The sequence below is a fragment of the Apaloderma vittatum genome, unplaced genomic scaffold, assembly GCF_000703405.1.
Source record: "Apaloderma vittatum isolate BGI_N311 unplaced genomic scaffold, ASM70340v1 scaffold22006, whole genome shotgun sequence".
Taxonomy (NCBI): Eukaryota; Metazoa; Chordata; class Aves; order Trogoniformes; family Trogonidae; genus Apaloderma; species Apaloderma vittatum.
Window position 1 is genome coordinate 35,496 of NW_009721529.1, and position 15,774 is coordinate 51,269.

General features: G+C 43.4%; 1 protein-coding gene across 1 annotated transcript in view; it reads left to right on the forward strand.

Annotated features, from left to right (window-relative positions):
• The window catches only part of LOC104268705 (chromosome unknown open reading frame, human C3orf67), a gene marked incomplete at its 5' end in the record, with an annotated part of 35,714 nt that extends 34,936 nt beyond the window's left edge, over nt 1–778 (forward strand). The window contains one exon of the mRNA XM_009871432.1: nt 669–778. Within this exon, the coding sequence (XP_009869734.1) occupies nt 669–778 (110 nt within the window). The remainder of the gene's footprint in view (nt 1–668) is intronic.
• Nucleotides 779–15,774: the final 14,996 nt, after the last annotated feature.

A 15,774-nucleotide genomic window follows, 5' to 3' on the forward strand; every position in this document is an offset into this window, starting at 1 on the left:
CGTTCAAAAGCTAGAGGTCGTATGACTTAAATTTAGCTCATGTGAAAGACAGACAGGTTTTGAAAAGGAGCTACAATATATAAAGCTTCTGTAATAAAAGTCTATGTGGCTTTATCAGTGTGCTTTAGGCTAAGGATTAATTTCTGTTACCTGAAAACATTCTTGCCTTTTACATAACTTCAGACAACCTAGATTAACATTTTTATTGTCTGAAAGACTCTTATTTCCTCTCTGATACTGAAAGTCCTTTTGTACTGATCTACCTATACTAGACATTTAGGTGACATATTGGATACCAGATCTTGAAATTCTTTCATTCTGATATACACTATCTTTGTTCATTATAAAATGTATTTTAAGAATGTCTTTAAGAAAAATATCACTTAGGAATACCTTGAACCACTATGAGTAAAGGTTAACTTCTCCATTGGACTTTACTGTAAAGTCCAGTTGTTAAGGAAACTGTGACTGATATCATTTCACCCCAACTAAATACGAGTCTTCAGAAATACAATAAAAATGTGAATTTTTATTATCTGAAGGTAACAATTCAGAAGTCAAAAGATATACACTTTAAAGAAAAATTCTGTCACGTGACAAAAGATATTTCCATGTTATTGTCTAAGTAAATAAAAGTGATTTATTCTTACTTTTCCCATCTGACACAGGTGAAGATGACCTCAGCACTGAAGAAGATGAAATTTTGACTCTTTTGTATGATCCATGTCTGAACTGTTACTTTGATCCAGATTCTGGGAAGTACTATGAATTGGCGTAGTTGGATCATGAGAAGATACCATTTTGTATTCAGAGTAGGTTTATCTTTTAACTGTTTGTAAAGTGTGACTGAACTATAGAATTTGTCGTATAACTTAAAATCTAAATTAGCTAATAGTTTTGCAAACAAAGTAATATATTTTGTAAATAGTGTCTTATTTTTTTTAGTTTTGTATTAAGTTGTAATGCAGTGGAAAATCACATAACATAAATGTTCCTTGTGACTAAGACATTATTTGTTAGTCTAATTTATTTACAGTGTTTCCAGATGGAAACAAATTAGGTTGAATCAAGAAGGTTTGTGGTGTTTATCTGTAAGTTATGGTTTTATTCAAATAAAAAGAAAGATCGTTACTTGCTTGCTGTGTATTTTTAATTGGTTCTGAGCAATATTGTTCTTTGTACTCTAAGATATACAATGTGTTGTTCAAAGGCCTCCAGATCATAAACTCACTCTCTCCCTTTAGTTGTCAGAGAAAGCAGTATTTTCCTCATCTTCAAGAAATTCTCTACTGTCGTATATTACAGTAATGGGCTGGTGCCAAAGCTCCAGGGTAGTGCAGTGTGCTGCACTTCAGGGTGTGTATGTGGGCAGTTTATAAATCCAGACTACAACAGGGTAAATATAAAGCTAAATACTCTGAGAGTACCGGCTACTGTCTACTTTACTGGTGTAATTTAATGTACAACTGAAGAGCAGTAGGATTGATAGCTTCCACACTCAAAAATTGGAGCCTTGTTTCGTGTAAGTCAAGAAGGTGTGTATATGGCTCATATGGCAAGCTGTGCTCAGAGTGCAAGTCTTCACGTGCTTGTATTGAGGTTTTCCATTACACCTTGCAATAAAAGAATGTAATTTATTTAACCCATCTGTATTGGGTTTCAGTGCAGTTTTCAGCGAGAGTTCTGAAGTTCCAACTTAGAGTTTTAAATTGCCTGCGTTGCTCTGCAATTTTCTTCTATGGTACATAAAATATCCCTACTGGCTATGGAGAAAGACTGTAGATATAAACCAGATCACATATAGCCTTTGAAAATGAAATCATTATGTGAAATAATGAATAAAATAGTGTGCATGGAGACATGTCAAGCTTTGTCTGCTCTAAAAACCAGTTAACCTGATCCCGATGTTTCTGCATTGCTGTGGCTGCTACTTCCAGCCCCAGAGCTGCTTGATCCCAATACCAACAGGACATTTGTTCAAAGGGTAAGTAAATCATTAAAAAATCAGCTGCCTGGTCTTGAAGAAAAGGTGTCGGGCAAGGGTTACCCATGAAACAAAAAGCCCAAGGAGTTGTGTTGTAATGGAGTTGAGTTAGTGAACAGCTTTGGAGTCCACCAGTTCAGTACAGAACAGTTTTCTGGAGACGGTAGAAGGTAACGGCAAAAGCATGTGGCAAAAGTGATCTATAGACGTTTCTGGTGATTCTCGTTTTAAGTTTCTACTTGATTATATCCAGCGCTATTCCACTGTAATTATTTGCAACCTGATTACTCAGTGAATTTTTAAGAATAATGTATTTGAATGTCATAAAGTGAGCTTAGTAAGCTCACTGGCAAGTGATTTAAAATGATATGTCTGTAAATTATATGTAATTATGGATCTCAGTTAATGAATATCCTAGAATCAATTGAAAATGCAGTTGTTAATAGTGACTTGGCATAAGATCAGATTGTGTATTTGGCTTCTGTGGCAGGTACAAACATATCATCACAAATTGATTCGAGTAGCACTGAAATCCCCCGGAAGACAGATACTGTGTTGAGATAATTTACTTACCCTGCCTTAGCCTGTTTCTCCCAGAAAGATTTGTACCTGTTCTTGCTAATACCATAATGAGTTTAAAAGTTCAATGAAATCATAATTTTGACCTTCAAAAATCAGATGCTAGCTTGTACATGCTTCTGCATATCTAACCACTTTCTTTTTTACATCATTTAGTGATCAGGACCATGCTCCCTGTGTCTGTGGCAATGGCTATTTAAAATGTCCTGTTAATTCTCCTTTCATAGCTACGCGTCTCACAGGAGCAGTTGGATGTCCTAGGGCAGCACTGTGAATCCAGGCTGGATCACTAATGCTACTGAGCTAACTGCTCACTTTAAGGGAAAAAATAAAAATACTGGCTGCAAACTCTAGTGTCTGCTGTTTGCAGAGGTCTGACAGGTTGTCTGCCAATGCCAGTCTGGCTAGATAATGCTTGTCTGGGCTTCAGAGCTGGCAGTCACTAATGTGTCACGTAGAAAAGTGTTCCAGTGGACATCCAAAGCTTGGGTAAAAGGGAGTCCTTGGAGACTCCACCCTCTTATCCCCACATTTAATGGGATACGGAGGCAGCAGGTAGCAGCACTAGGGTCAGCATCAGTCTTGTTCCAGACAGGTTCATAGGCAAGTCCTGATACACTCTGTTTTCCTGTTGTTAGCACAGCAGTATTTTATAAGTAAGTCCTGCTTTTGAAAATCAGCAGTTTGGGATCCTCGCCCTTTGTGTTTTAGTTAGCAGCTTTATGTCTTCGACATCCGTGGGGATTGATTGCTGCAGTGCTGTGAACAACACCTGTGAGCTGAGTGGGACAAAAGGTTTAGCTACAAGGACTCTAAGGTTTGCTCACAGTATTTTTTTTTAACCATCATCGTGTGAACCTAGAACTGAAGCACTGCTGGAATGCAGCATGCTTTTTGTTTAGCCAATTTGTCAAAAGCCAGCATTTATGGCAAGTGATGATGAGCAGAGAGATTTGCTCCTAGCAGTCATATGTAATGTTTTAGTCTATGAGAATCACCTAATTCTCACTAGAGCATGCTTTCCAACAGTTAAAGACCTATGTCTGGGTATAAAGTTTCAGGTCAATGAAACTGTCTGTAGGGATTTATTTCTACAGACCCAGCATCAGTTATTTTGGGGATCAGAAGTGTTGAAATGCAGTAAATTTTAGTAAGGCTTCCTTAAAGTTTCTTAGATGTGCATTGAAAATAGGGGAACTGAAATCAGTCTGGTAGAGCTGCTGGAATCAGCAGATCACAAGTCAATCAATTGGTCTCTCGGGCACTTCTATGTTCCCTCCGCACGTGAGGTGTGACAGACATCTCTGGTTTGTTTCCAGTTGCTAAAAAACACCGTCAGCCATCTTTCAGATAGTTCAGGAGAATAAGAAATACCTTAAAGGCTTCTTAGCCACAGCCCAGAGCACTGTGTTTCTGTGTCGCTGGAATGATTCTCCACATTTCTCTCATGCTTTTTGCCTTAGGTCCATCCACCGAGGTTTTCTCTGGAGCCCAACCAAATAACTAAGTTTCAGCCTTTAGATCTCGGTGGGCTGCAGCAGCTCAGACAGGCCAATACATGTGAGCACCACCATGGACTCCTCCAAGCAGCTGCTAGAATTTTGTAAATCTTTGATCTTGTAGCACTGTCACTACTAGGTGAGAAAGCTTGAAAATCCATACTTTATTATTTACATATCCTTCAGCCACAAAGCATTCTGTTTAAGAGCACATCCTCTAAACTCTGGGTCAAACAGCAAGCTTGCAGAGGCTGAAACATCATTGAAAATAATTTTGTATGATGCATTTCATATTCAGGTTATTTTTTTCATGGTATTTCTTTATTTTAGAAAAGGGCTTACTTTTTTAAGCAATGGGCTACATGTAAAATGAAAAGACAATCCAGTCTGTCTTTTCTATGTGGTATTGCTGATAATCACCACTTTTCTCATGGTTACTATAGTAACTTGGCATCCTTATCTGCCACCTTTTTTGGCACCTTGGAAAAAACTATTTAAATTCAGGTCCCTGATAAACTGAGAGCTTGGCTTCATGATACCCATGAGAGTATGTAAGTGTAGCAAAAATACTTGTCATTTTTTCTTATTAGGTATTTAACTTGCTTGTTAGCTGCTGCACAGGCAGTTTTAACCGTGAAGTTTTGGGATCCTGCTGCAGGCTTTTTAACCAGCACAAATGCAAATACTCTGGATGAAGCCCCAGAAACAGCCAAGAGCTCCCAAGAGGTCACATGCTAAGGTCTTTGGAGCCCACAACACAAAGACCTGAGCAGGATTTTGCTCTTAACGTGCTACTCTAAAAGCAGTTCTGTTTCCCAGCTTTACAATTTTCAAGATGAAGACATGATCTGTGGACATTAAACTACATAGTAAGAATTATAGTGAAGGTTCCTGTGGTAAATCAGCAGTGAATCAACAGGCTTGTGATGTTTCTAATCTCTTTCCAAGTGTGTGCCATCCAGTCTGCATGGCAGAAGAGAATGGACTCAGGCTGGGGGTGCTGGGGAGCTGAAAGGCATCTTTGGAGGCGAGTCCAAGGCCAATGCAAACACCAGGTGCGCCAGGTGAGCACATCTCCCCAGCAGTTCCACCTCTTTTTTTTCTCTCTAGGGGCACCCAAATGGCACTTGTGATAAAGGTTGTTTTTGTTTTTCTAGTTCTGTCAAAATGTGGCCCAGATACACCTCTCTGCTCACACAGCCCCTGCACTGGTGTCCTTAAGCCTCTCTGCACAGACATACCCTCATCACTGGGAGAGAAAAAGAGATGTCGGCACCTGAACAGCTCATGTTAGCTCCTGGCCATCAGGCACAATGGTCCAGCATGTGCTCAGAGGGGCTGAACATTTTGCTGAAGCCAGAGTGTTTGGTGATCCATCCCTGCAGCTGTGGCCTCTTTAGCAGATCTCAGGGTTTTTTCTTTGTCATCATTGTTCTTTTGCCAGGAGTTTTGAAGAGCAGACAGGTTTGGAAGATACGTGGTTGCAAACAGATGAAAAATGCTATCAAAAGCTGTTAAATAAAAAGCAATTTTACTTTTGCAGTGTGGCTGGAGTGCTCCCGGGGACTGACAGTGTGGCCTCATCACGCTCCTCACAGATATCCTGCCCCAGCCACTACCAGAGAAGAGATGTGGGCTATGCCGATAGTATCCACTCTGCGCTGAGCAGGTACAGCCACAGTAAAATGCTGGGCTCCCCGTACAACTGTTACTACACCAGTACTGCTAGTGCACTTGAAACGATGTTTACATTATGCTACTTAGGGTTTTTGTCTATTAAAAAGTTTATTATTGGATGATTGTGCATTTTATCTACGTGGGAGACCAAAAAACCTTAGGTCACGGAAATTACAAACGTCGTTTTAGAGCTCTGCATATTTATTAGGCCATCTGCTACTGCAGCGCTCAAGGCAAAAATCTTCATACAGGCAATCTATTCACAGCTACTGTTTTACCACCTGATGTGCAAAATATCAAAGCTCTGGATGCATTTATTATTGTGCTGAGTAATTTTCTAATGAATTCATAAAGCCCAGGAAACGTCCCATGTAAGCGTTTCCTTTGCATTAGGCTGCTGTTTCCTCACCAGAGCTTGAGAGGAGCCTCTGAAGAGGAATCCCACCATGTCAGTAGGTTTGTTGTGCTGAACATGCAGCTGGGTGGCACCGCCTTTTGTCATTCCAGCCTTGGTAAGATGGATTCTGGCTTGAGGCTCTGGCAGATACCTGTATGGCATTTTCCTATGTAGCCACGTGAAGTCCAAATTAAAACAGCTAGTTTTCCCAAGGCGATAAAAAAAAAAAAAAGAAAAAAAAAAGAAAAAAGGCTGTTTCCCTTTCAGAAACAGCCAGTCCAAAGTAGCATTAATGCCTGGGCAAGTTGCATGATGTTCACAAGAATACCAGAAGATAGTCCAGCTTTCAGCTTTCCTCCTTCATTGGTGAACGATGGAAGGTGAGCCAAGAGAGCAGGTTCCTGCTCTGAAGTGTTCGTGGGGTAAAATACAGGCATGCCAGCTGCATGCACACATGTTCCTGTGCGGGCCTGTCCAGGCTGGAACTTTCTATGCTTGACCCCATGCAAAACATCGAGAATCCTCCATCTCGGCACTGAAACAGCTTCATCCTGCCCGTGAGTGTCTGCCACGGCAGTGGGACTGGAGTTGAGGGCCTGGCAGCTATTGTGCCATTGATCCATTACTCCACAGTGCCCCAATCCCTTGCAGTGCATTACACGGTATTTAATATGATCTATAAATCCTCACGTGCCAATAGAAGGAAATGTCTGATCGGTCTGTAAGGCGCTCAAAGGACACATCTTTTACTGGTGTCTTCTGTTAACTTGCAGCTCATGAGCAAAACCAACACACGCCAGGTGCTGAGACACCCGAGAGGAGCACGTCAGCTCGCATCAATCCATCACTTCATCTCCTGCTGCGACTTTCCCTCCAGAGTCGCCTGCAAGCCACACGCGCACAGACAGAAGGTATTTATACCTTGCTCCAAGTGAAGCATGGGGCCTGATGTTACTTTGTGCATGTTGAAAGTAATCTTGGGAACACTTTGCCACTGTTATGAGTTAATGATGCGTTGTTTAAATGGGAAAGGGATGTTTATAGTCAAAGTTATAGCTCCAGCATGTCCTGGCAGTGCTGAGCCATGGCAGTTGCCGCTGCTCGTGGCAGGGAAGCTGCACTCAGCCCAGGGGAGCTGCTGCCCCAGCCTTGCTCCCTGAGACATGCTGTATCCCCTCCTCGGGCTCTGCTGGCCTGGACCCTCCTTATGTGCACCCCAGAGAACCCACAGCCCAAAAAGCATCAGCCACAGGCCTTTGGAGGTTCCTGCACAAACAGCTCCAGTGCAGCCAGAGCTGCCCAGTGAAATAAGGATAATGATGCTAATTCATGCATTTGCTTTCACTTGCCGGTCCTCTGATACCTCCAGGTCTTCAGTCCTCTCAGCTGTAAACTCAGTGCCGTGAGATTAATATGTACAACTAAGTGACACCTTATAGACCATATAAATATGAACTGGCAAGGCCCCTTAACAATGACGGATTTTGCACAAAATCTCTGGGCACTAATTCAATCTCAGGGCTCTCTCACTCCATTGCAGTGGGTGTACAGTGCCATTAGGAAACTTTGACTGCATTATAACCTCTCATTCTCCCAAGGCATCCTTTTTTCCCTCTGCAATAAGATTTTGTTTTGACCCAATCATGAGCATAAAAAGCATTAAGAGATACAAACGCGCTTAGTGATAGATTTGTTTTCTCTGGAAAAATATGCAACACTGGTGCTAGGAAAACAGCTATTAATTTGAAGGTTGTTTTAAAGCTAATGGATAATTATTATTCTGTGGGCTTTTTTTCCCAATGAAGAGTTTAGTTTGCTGAACGGTCCCTTTCCATTTACGGCACTGATGTTTCTCTTTGCCTGCAATAACATCTTACCATTCAGAACGAACGGCTGTGCTTTTGGCTTTACATTTTTCTTCCACATTTTTGACAATAGTTTTTTATGTCTTATATAAATCACTGTAACATATGATAAAGTCAAGCACATTCAATGCCTGTGAATAGTTAAGTTACTGTTTCTCCTTTGTGCAATAGCCCATAACTATATTTTAAAGCAGTTACAGTCTTTTATCAAGCACATGTAAAGGTATATTTCTGTAACTGGATTACTGAGCATACTCTAACAACTCTTAAGCAGCTCTCATAGATTATCATGTAAATCCTTCTTAATTCACAGTTTATCGACTACAGTCATTCTGGATGAGCACCTGATGCCAATTTGCTCCTGTGGGCAGTGTGCCATGTGCTACCACGTTACCATGGAAATTCCCAAAATTCCTCTTGAAAAACCCATCTGTGTGTTGCAGACAATCACCACTTCTGCAGGAAAACCAAGTTGGCGAGGTCACGCTGTTTGCAGGGAATTGAGGAATGGAATAGCCCACAGCCAAGCAGACAGAAGCTGCTTAGTCCTACTGGAACCCCACAAGCTCATGGGAAAAGCCTGTCTTGTGTGGGACAAAGGAGCAGGAGCATCTCATCCTTGTGAACAGGAGGGTCAGGTCCTGGCAAAATGGGAGGTGACACCCAGCACTCAGGGACGTTTGTGCCTGTAACAAGCCCGACAGCACTCATGTCTGCAAACCTCCTGGGTGTCCCAAATCTGCACATAGTAACACCCAGGACACCATTTGTTCAGTGTAATCTTCAGTCAGTGTGGGTGGAAAGGGTTTATTTTGCTGATTTTATGGACTGATTTATGGCTTGTTTACTTGGATGCCTCACCCACATTCCTAATGCTGTAATTAAACCTCGTTAAAGTGTTCATGCCCCCCTCAGGCATGAGGTATAATGTGTTTTTTCCCCCTGAACAATGATTATTTTGTACGGATGGAGGGGGGGAAAAAACCTGTGTAGTGGGAGGGGTGTCAGGCAGGTTTGGTTGTAGTAAACACCTATTTAGCAGGCAGAGAATGTTTAGTCCTAAATCAAATTATATATTAAAAGTGGAAATTGCTGAGATTGGTGTTTACCTGTGAAACCAAAATTACTTCATAAAGAAAATAATTATAGATGTAAGCTCTCTAAAAAACACACAGTTATTAAATAGTTAAAATCAAGACGCTGCTGTGAAGTGCAGTATCAGCACACACTGTGTGGCTTGGCTTGGAGGGACCTCTGTGGCAGACGTGCACCGGTGAGCTGTGTGTGTACACACCCCACATTTTCCTGGTGCACTGCAAACGCCTCACAAGTATAAGGTCTTCTAAGAGATAACAACCCCCATGAAGTAATATTAAATCAGGTGAAACAGGGCACAAGGGAGGAATCCTATTACCAGTAAAGGCTGATGAGTTCAGGGAATTAGCGTGAAAAAAACAATAAAAATTTCATTAATAATAGTTCTATCGTCTGTAACGAGGCACCAAACATCCTAATGAGCGAGTACAAAGGCACAGTGCTCACCCACGGCCACGGTGCCTGTTCTGCAGAAGCTCTTCCCCTTGTTTTAAATCAGCTTCAGTTCAGCTGAACTCAGTGCTGGGTTTGCTCAGGGACCTTTCTTCCGAGGCAGACCCAGCAGTTACTGCCAGGAGAGAGTATCTGTAGGTTTGTGTCTGTACAGATATTTGCACAAGCAGGTGTGGGTGGGTGCCAGGCGGGAGAGCCCCAGGATGCTCTGGGAGCTGCTTGGCCACACATGCAGCACTGGAGAGGAGGTGTTGGTGGTTTGACAGCAGCAGAAACCCTCACAATGCTGTACAAAGGTGTGCTCAAGGATCTTGCAGGGCCAGGGCGCTGCTTGCTGTCGCCTAAAGCTTCTCTCCTTCTAGAGACATGGAGCCAGGAACAGGGTGGCCCTTTCCTGTAACTCTCCTCAGTGCTGCATTACGAGACAGCTCTTCCAGGAACAGCCTCCTCGTGTTCAAGCTTTACGACTGAGGCACTCTGGAAGCTCACCAACGGCTGCTTGGATGTAGCTTTTCATAGCCAACCCCATCCAAAAGCAGAGTCTTTCTTGGAATAGCAGGTATTCCTCCTGGCAGAGTGGTTTAAAGCCCGATCCTGGAGAATCACTCAAAGGACAAAGATAGTGACAAGCCGCAGGGAAATGGTCTGGTCTGAACCCAGCGTTGATGCAGCTGTGCCACCACAGCCATCAGCATCAGTGCAAGCAGCACTGCTGCCCAACACACATCATTGATGTGCTGGGACATCAGTTATCCACAAGCATTTTGACAGTGTCTTAAAAGTTATGTTGTTTGGAAAAGAGTTGCTGAAGTGTTAAGAACAGCAGCTCACCACAACGCATGCGGTGTAAGGGGCTCCTATTTTGTGAGCTGAAGAAATGTGAGTGTTTTCAGGTCCAGATTAGCACTTTCCCTTCATGAGGATGACAGAGCGGTAGTGAGGGACCTCTGGCAGCCCAAAGGCCTTGACTCTTACCCAGTTTGCGTCAGCAGCTGAACCACTTCTCCATGCAGTCCCTGGAAGAACACTCAATGACTGTCGGAAGTGGAAAGAAAAGTGGGAAAAAAACTCCACAACCAGATTATTCTTGTGGAGCTGCATGAAAAATTTTCTTTCTAGAGTTTTTCAGGCAATTAGCCAGCAGTACCAGATGGCATGTAGAATCATTCCTAAAAATGAACTGGTTGCAGTGCCACCCTACATAGAAGTTAATGGATATTAAAGCCACAGTTTTCAAAAAAACTGCAGACAGAAGTTCAGGCAGTTTGCAACCTGCTTGGTGCAGCTGTACATCGTGCGTATTTGCTCATTAAGGAGAGCCATTCGCTTTGGCACCGTTCTCCACAGTCAAATACGGGAGACCAGCTGTAAGAGGAGACCAGGGGTGAGATTTTGGATGCTCTTTGGATGCTGTTTATTGATGAGCGAACAGCATCTTGTACTACCTCAGTCATGAGGGAGTTTCTTTAACATGTATTATACAAGTGACCTTCATGTTTGGCCAGTCTGGCCTGAAAACCTTGCAAGGAATTTGCACCTTTGCAAATTTTACCATTTCCTTTAGTAGCACCAGCCATTCCCCCCGGGATAACACTGCCACTATGATGGCTTTGAATTGCATGGCTGATGAATATCCTCTTGTGTACAGCAAGCCTTTTGGGAAAACATAAATTATTGAACTATATCAGGCAGAAGAAAGAATTTTCCCCCTCTAAGACCATAATGCCTGGACGGTTGATGGGTTTCCACTGTAATGGATGCTGGGGCTGGGGGTACAGCACGGGGCTTCACGCTCTCCTGGGCACCTCCTTTGGGAAGTGAGGAAGGCAACTCCAGCCTCTCATCAAATCCCTCAGTGCACTTGTCTTAACCAAGAGTAAAGGCTAAATAAACACATCTAAACAACTGAAAAACACATCAACATCCAACTTCAAAATAAAATGCAGTGAAGTGTGAAATTATACCTCTTATTCCATAAATCTCCAGCAACCGGCACAGTTCTAAAACTTGTATCACGCTTTAATACTGGCAGAATTTAACACACCATGGAAACCCTATAAAGTAATTACATTTCGTCTCAACAAAGAAACAAAATCCCAGGTCATTCAACCCCCTCCGTTTGAGGAAGGATTATAGACAATTCAGTGCATGTCGATTTTTCCTGGTGATAAACCCAAAGCAGGTCACCAGTGAAATAGTAACGTGGGTTCCCAAGGCAGCTGATTTACAGGGAAAAATAGAGATGTGATTTGGTGTCCTTCAAGACAGTGTCACCTTGCTTTCTGAAACATCCTGAGGTTTATCCTCTACTTAAAAGAAGCTTAAAAATGTAAAACTTACCTTGAGCAACCATTTCAGCACTTGGCGATTGCCCCTGTGCAGGCTGGTTACGTGCTTCACAATCAGATTCCTATTCAGCTTTTAAAGAGTTATTTTATTTCACAATAAATGAGGTTATATGCGTGATGATGACAACAGAAAGGAAGCAGAAGACACTTGCAGGTCCACATCTTGCAACACTGGCCATCAGGCCCCGGGCTTTCAGGCTCTCCAGACCCATGGGTCGGGCTGGAAATATTTGTCATCAGACCCTCTGTTGGCTGCCCTTCTGCCAAACCAAGGGTATGTCTGTACACAACAAACCACAATTAATTTAACTAATTTATCTATTAAGTACCCTCAGATTAAGCCTCCAAAGTTTAATTAGACCACTGTGATTAAATGCAATTAAAAACCCTTAAAGCAAGCCAGCAAGGACTGCAGGCACTCTCATTTCCAAAGCCCAGCACAATGCTACAAACACTCACAAGGGCAGGTAACTGGGGGTGCTGGCACAAGACATTTTTGCCCACCAAGCACAAAACAACACGGCACCAAAGACTTTCTACCGTCCCTGACTCAGCCTCTGCAACAGGACAAGACCTTGGAAAGGATGTAGGACTCGGTGTCCTCCTGACGAATGGAGCTGAGAGGCTGAGAAGTCCTAAAAGGAGAGAGGGCTACAATTGCCTGCAATGGTCTGTGTTGGTGCATCAGCTCAAAAGGTGATCACACCCCTCAGCAGCACTGACACCGAAGGGGCTTGCTGATGGGACAGACACAAGGGAACCTTGCAAGTACACAGGTTTTTCCTTTATTCCTCTCTTTTTTTTTCCTTTATTTCCTTTATTCCCTGGACATCAGCTTGCTTCTCCTATCTATCTTGTTTATTATTTGCATCTCAGGCCCTTCCTTGCTTCAGTCCCAAGAAGATTCTACCATAAACGTTGCAGTGACAGGAAACATAGTTGGGAACAGCCACTGCAGCTTCCCCGCATCTGGTGCCGTTGTGTAAAATTCAAAGCAGATAATGCAGAAATAACTTGCACAAGTGTTTCCACGCTTTTTCAGTTGATGTGACTCATGAATGTAGCTCAGTTCCCAGTTCACTCCAAGAAACCAAAGACTTGAGAAGGTGCTCACAGTTGTATTGCCATGGTTGAGTCCTGTGCATGGAGAGGCTGGAGGGAAAAACATCATTATTGCTGAGACAGAGAGAGCGACACTGAGCAGTAGCAGCAAAGAGGACTAAATTGTGCTAAGCATCACCTGAACACAGAGTGGACTTGATAGAAGATATCAAATTTGGTAGGAAATTTTTCTATCAAAAAGTTCCCAATCTTTCTAGGAGTTTACGCAAGACTAAAATGAGGCAAAAAACCTGCAAAGTCTGCACTAGTCAAGTTGCACAGGGCAAAGAATATTTTAATATTATCATCGATTATGATGAAATAGAAAGACAAAACTAGAAAGGGCTCTGAGAGGCCAGGAAATGTCATGGTGGTGGAGGGCAACAAGGTGGTGAGCAGCAAGCAAGAAAAGAATCAGCTTTTATATATAAACCCAAGCCAGGTCCCTCATTTCAGCTCTGGTCATTTCTTTTGCCCTTTAGACTTCTCAAAAGGCTGACACTATGCTACAGCTTTAACAACCCCAAATCATTCCTCCTAATGGCACCTGTATTCAGATTTATATTCTGCAGTGAGTTGGAGTAAAAGGAGAGTTGCAATAGGCACCCTGCAGCACACCAGCCACCGCAGTTCAGGGTGTGTACAGCCCCAAGAAAAACCCAGCAGGTGCAGAAGAGTTCCCCGAGTTCCTTCCTATTCTCTGCCTAGCAATAAAGACACAATTACACCAGGTGGTAACTCTTAGCAGATGGTGACTTTTTAAAGTTGATTGCTGTATAAATGACACTTTCTGAGTTTGTTCCTTTTAATTCAGAATCTCAATAGCGTGTTCAAATGTCAGAGAGCATCAAATTTCTATCTTTTATTTCCTTTGTGAGCAGAAATCTTCTTTAAGAAGTCTAGGAATTACAGCTTGGGAGAAAAGATAGGCTCTCTTGATAAAAGTGATCTACTTTACAAATGTTACAGAATACAATAAAAACAGTATATGCAAAAAAAATCCCACTGGCTTTGTTCTCAGTGGAGAGTTTTAATTTCTATTACACTTTTCAAAGAGACATTTTGTCTGCACTGTAATACTTTACTGGATGGGTGAGGTCCATTAGCAGCACAAAGGCAGGATTTCCTCTGCTGCAAGCACAGGGAGTTGGGAGAGTAGGGGTGGAAGATACCTAATTAAGCAGCTACTACTGTAGACAAATAAAAATAATAGGACAGCCGAATAAGGACCTTATTTACCCTCCAGCCACCTCACAGTCCCAATCTGTGGCTCTGTGCCAGACCTCCATGGCACGCAGGCTTTCCGGGGCTGCACATGGCCTGAACTGGCAGCTACGAGCCTTAAGGCCGCGCTTTGGCATAAACCGGAATCAGAGACCGGAGCGAATGCACTTTGGCTCTGGCTGCAAATCCAAAGCCTGTGCAACAGCTCCCAAAGGCAAGTGGGCAGTTATATCGCTCCAGGCTACCTACTACCTGTAGCTGGTGGACTTACCTGCTTTCCCACAGATCTTTACTCATCTGAGCAAGGTGGCAAGTCTCTAAGGCCGCGCTTTGGCATAAACCGGAATCAGAGACCGGAGCGAATGCACTTTGGCTCTGGCTGCAAATCCAAAGCCTGTGCAACAGCTCCCAAAGGCAAGTGGGCAGTTATATCGCTCCAGGCTACCTACTACCTGTAGCTGGTGGACTTACCTGCTTTCCCACAGATCTTTACTCATCTGAGCAAGGTGGCAAGTCTCCATGATCCCAAAGAGCTTCACCTGTATCTGGAAGTGGCAACTACAAGGGTTTTCTGCAAAAACTGTTTACACATTGTCATTTTCTTAGTTCTGTAGCTGGAAACCCACCTATCCTCTGAAGTGAGGGAGGGTGTTAAAAACAGCAGGGGCGGCTTCAAGAGAATGCAGCGCTCTCCCCCAGAGTCACGGCAAGGATGATGGATCAGCTCTGAGGGCTGCACTCTACGTCATCCACCAAATCAGAAAAGATACACCTGTCAATAACTACAGTATGTTTTACGGCAATTTGATGCCAGCACTGCCAGCACTGGATGCCAGCAGCCCCCAAACAGTCCTGTCACACACACCAGACCTAGCCTGCACTAGCTCTTTCTGAGGGAGGCATAAAGGAGAAAATGAACTTTGCCTCCTTTGACAGCCGGTGAGCCTGCTGGGGCTCCCCACATCATCCCAGAGAAGGATCCAGTGGGGCTGGGAGAGCAGCCAAGGGCCCAGACAGTATCTGACGCCCCTAAACCGTGTCCCCACCTGTGGGCTTGCATGTTCGATGCCACCATGTTTCCCGCTGCTCTTCCCTGCGTGAGGCAGCCTGTAATGGCTCACTCTGCCTAATTACAGCAAATAGCAGGCAGTTTTGAAGCATTCAGATGATGCTTCCTCACAGTCCTGCTCTGCTATAACTGATACGCAAATCTGGCCAGCCCAGTGTGCAAGATTACCATATGCTCATTTGAACATTGCTTTTCAGTGACACAGACATATCAGAACTGTCCACAAATAAACCCAACCCACTGACCCAGCACTGAGGACCGCTGCCTCCTGCTAACACGAGAGTACTTTGTTTAAAATGGAGGTGACAAACAGATGAAGTGGCTGTGTGATTTGTATTGCTGCAGACCCCTCACCACCATGGGACAGCCTCTGTGTCCCCAGCTCAGGGCAGCTGTACCAAAATCTGAGCCAGCATGGCAAACTTGGAAGATTCAAAAGGCTTTGGTGCAGCCCTCTGCACTTCACCTGTCCTCAGAGTCTGT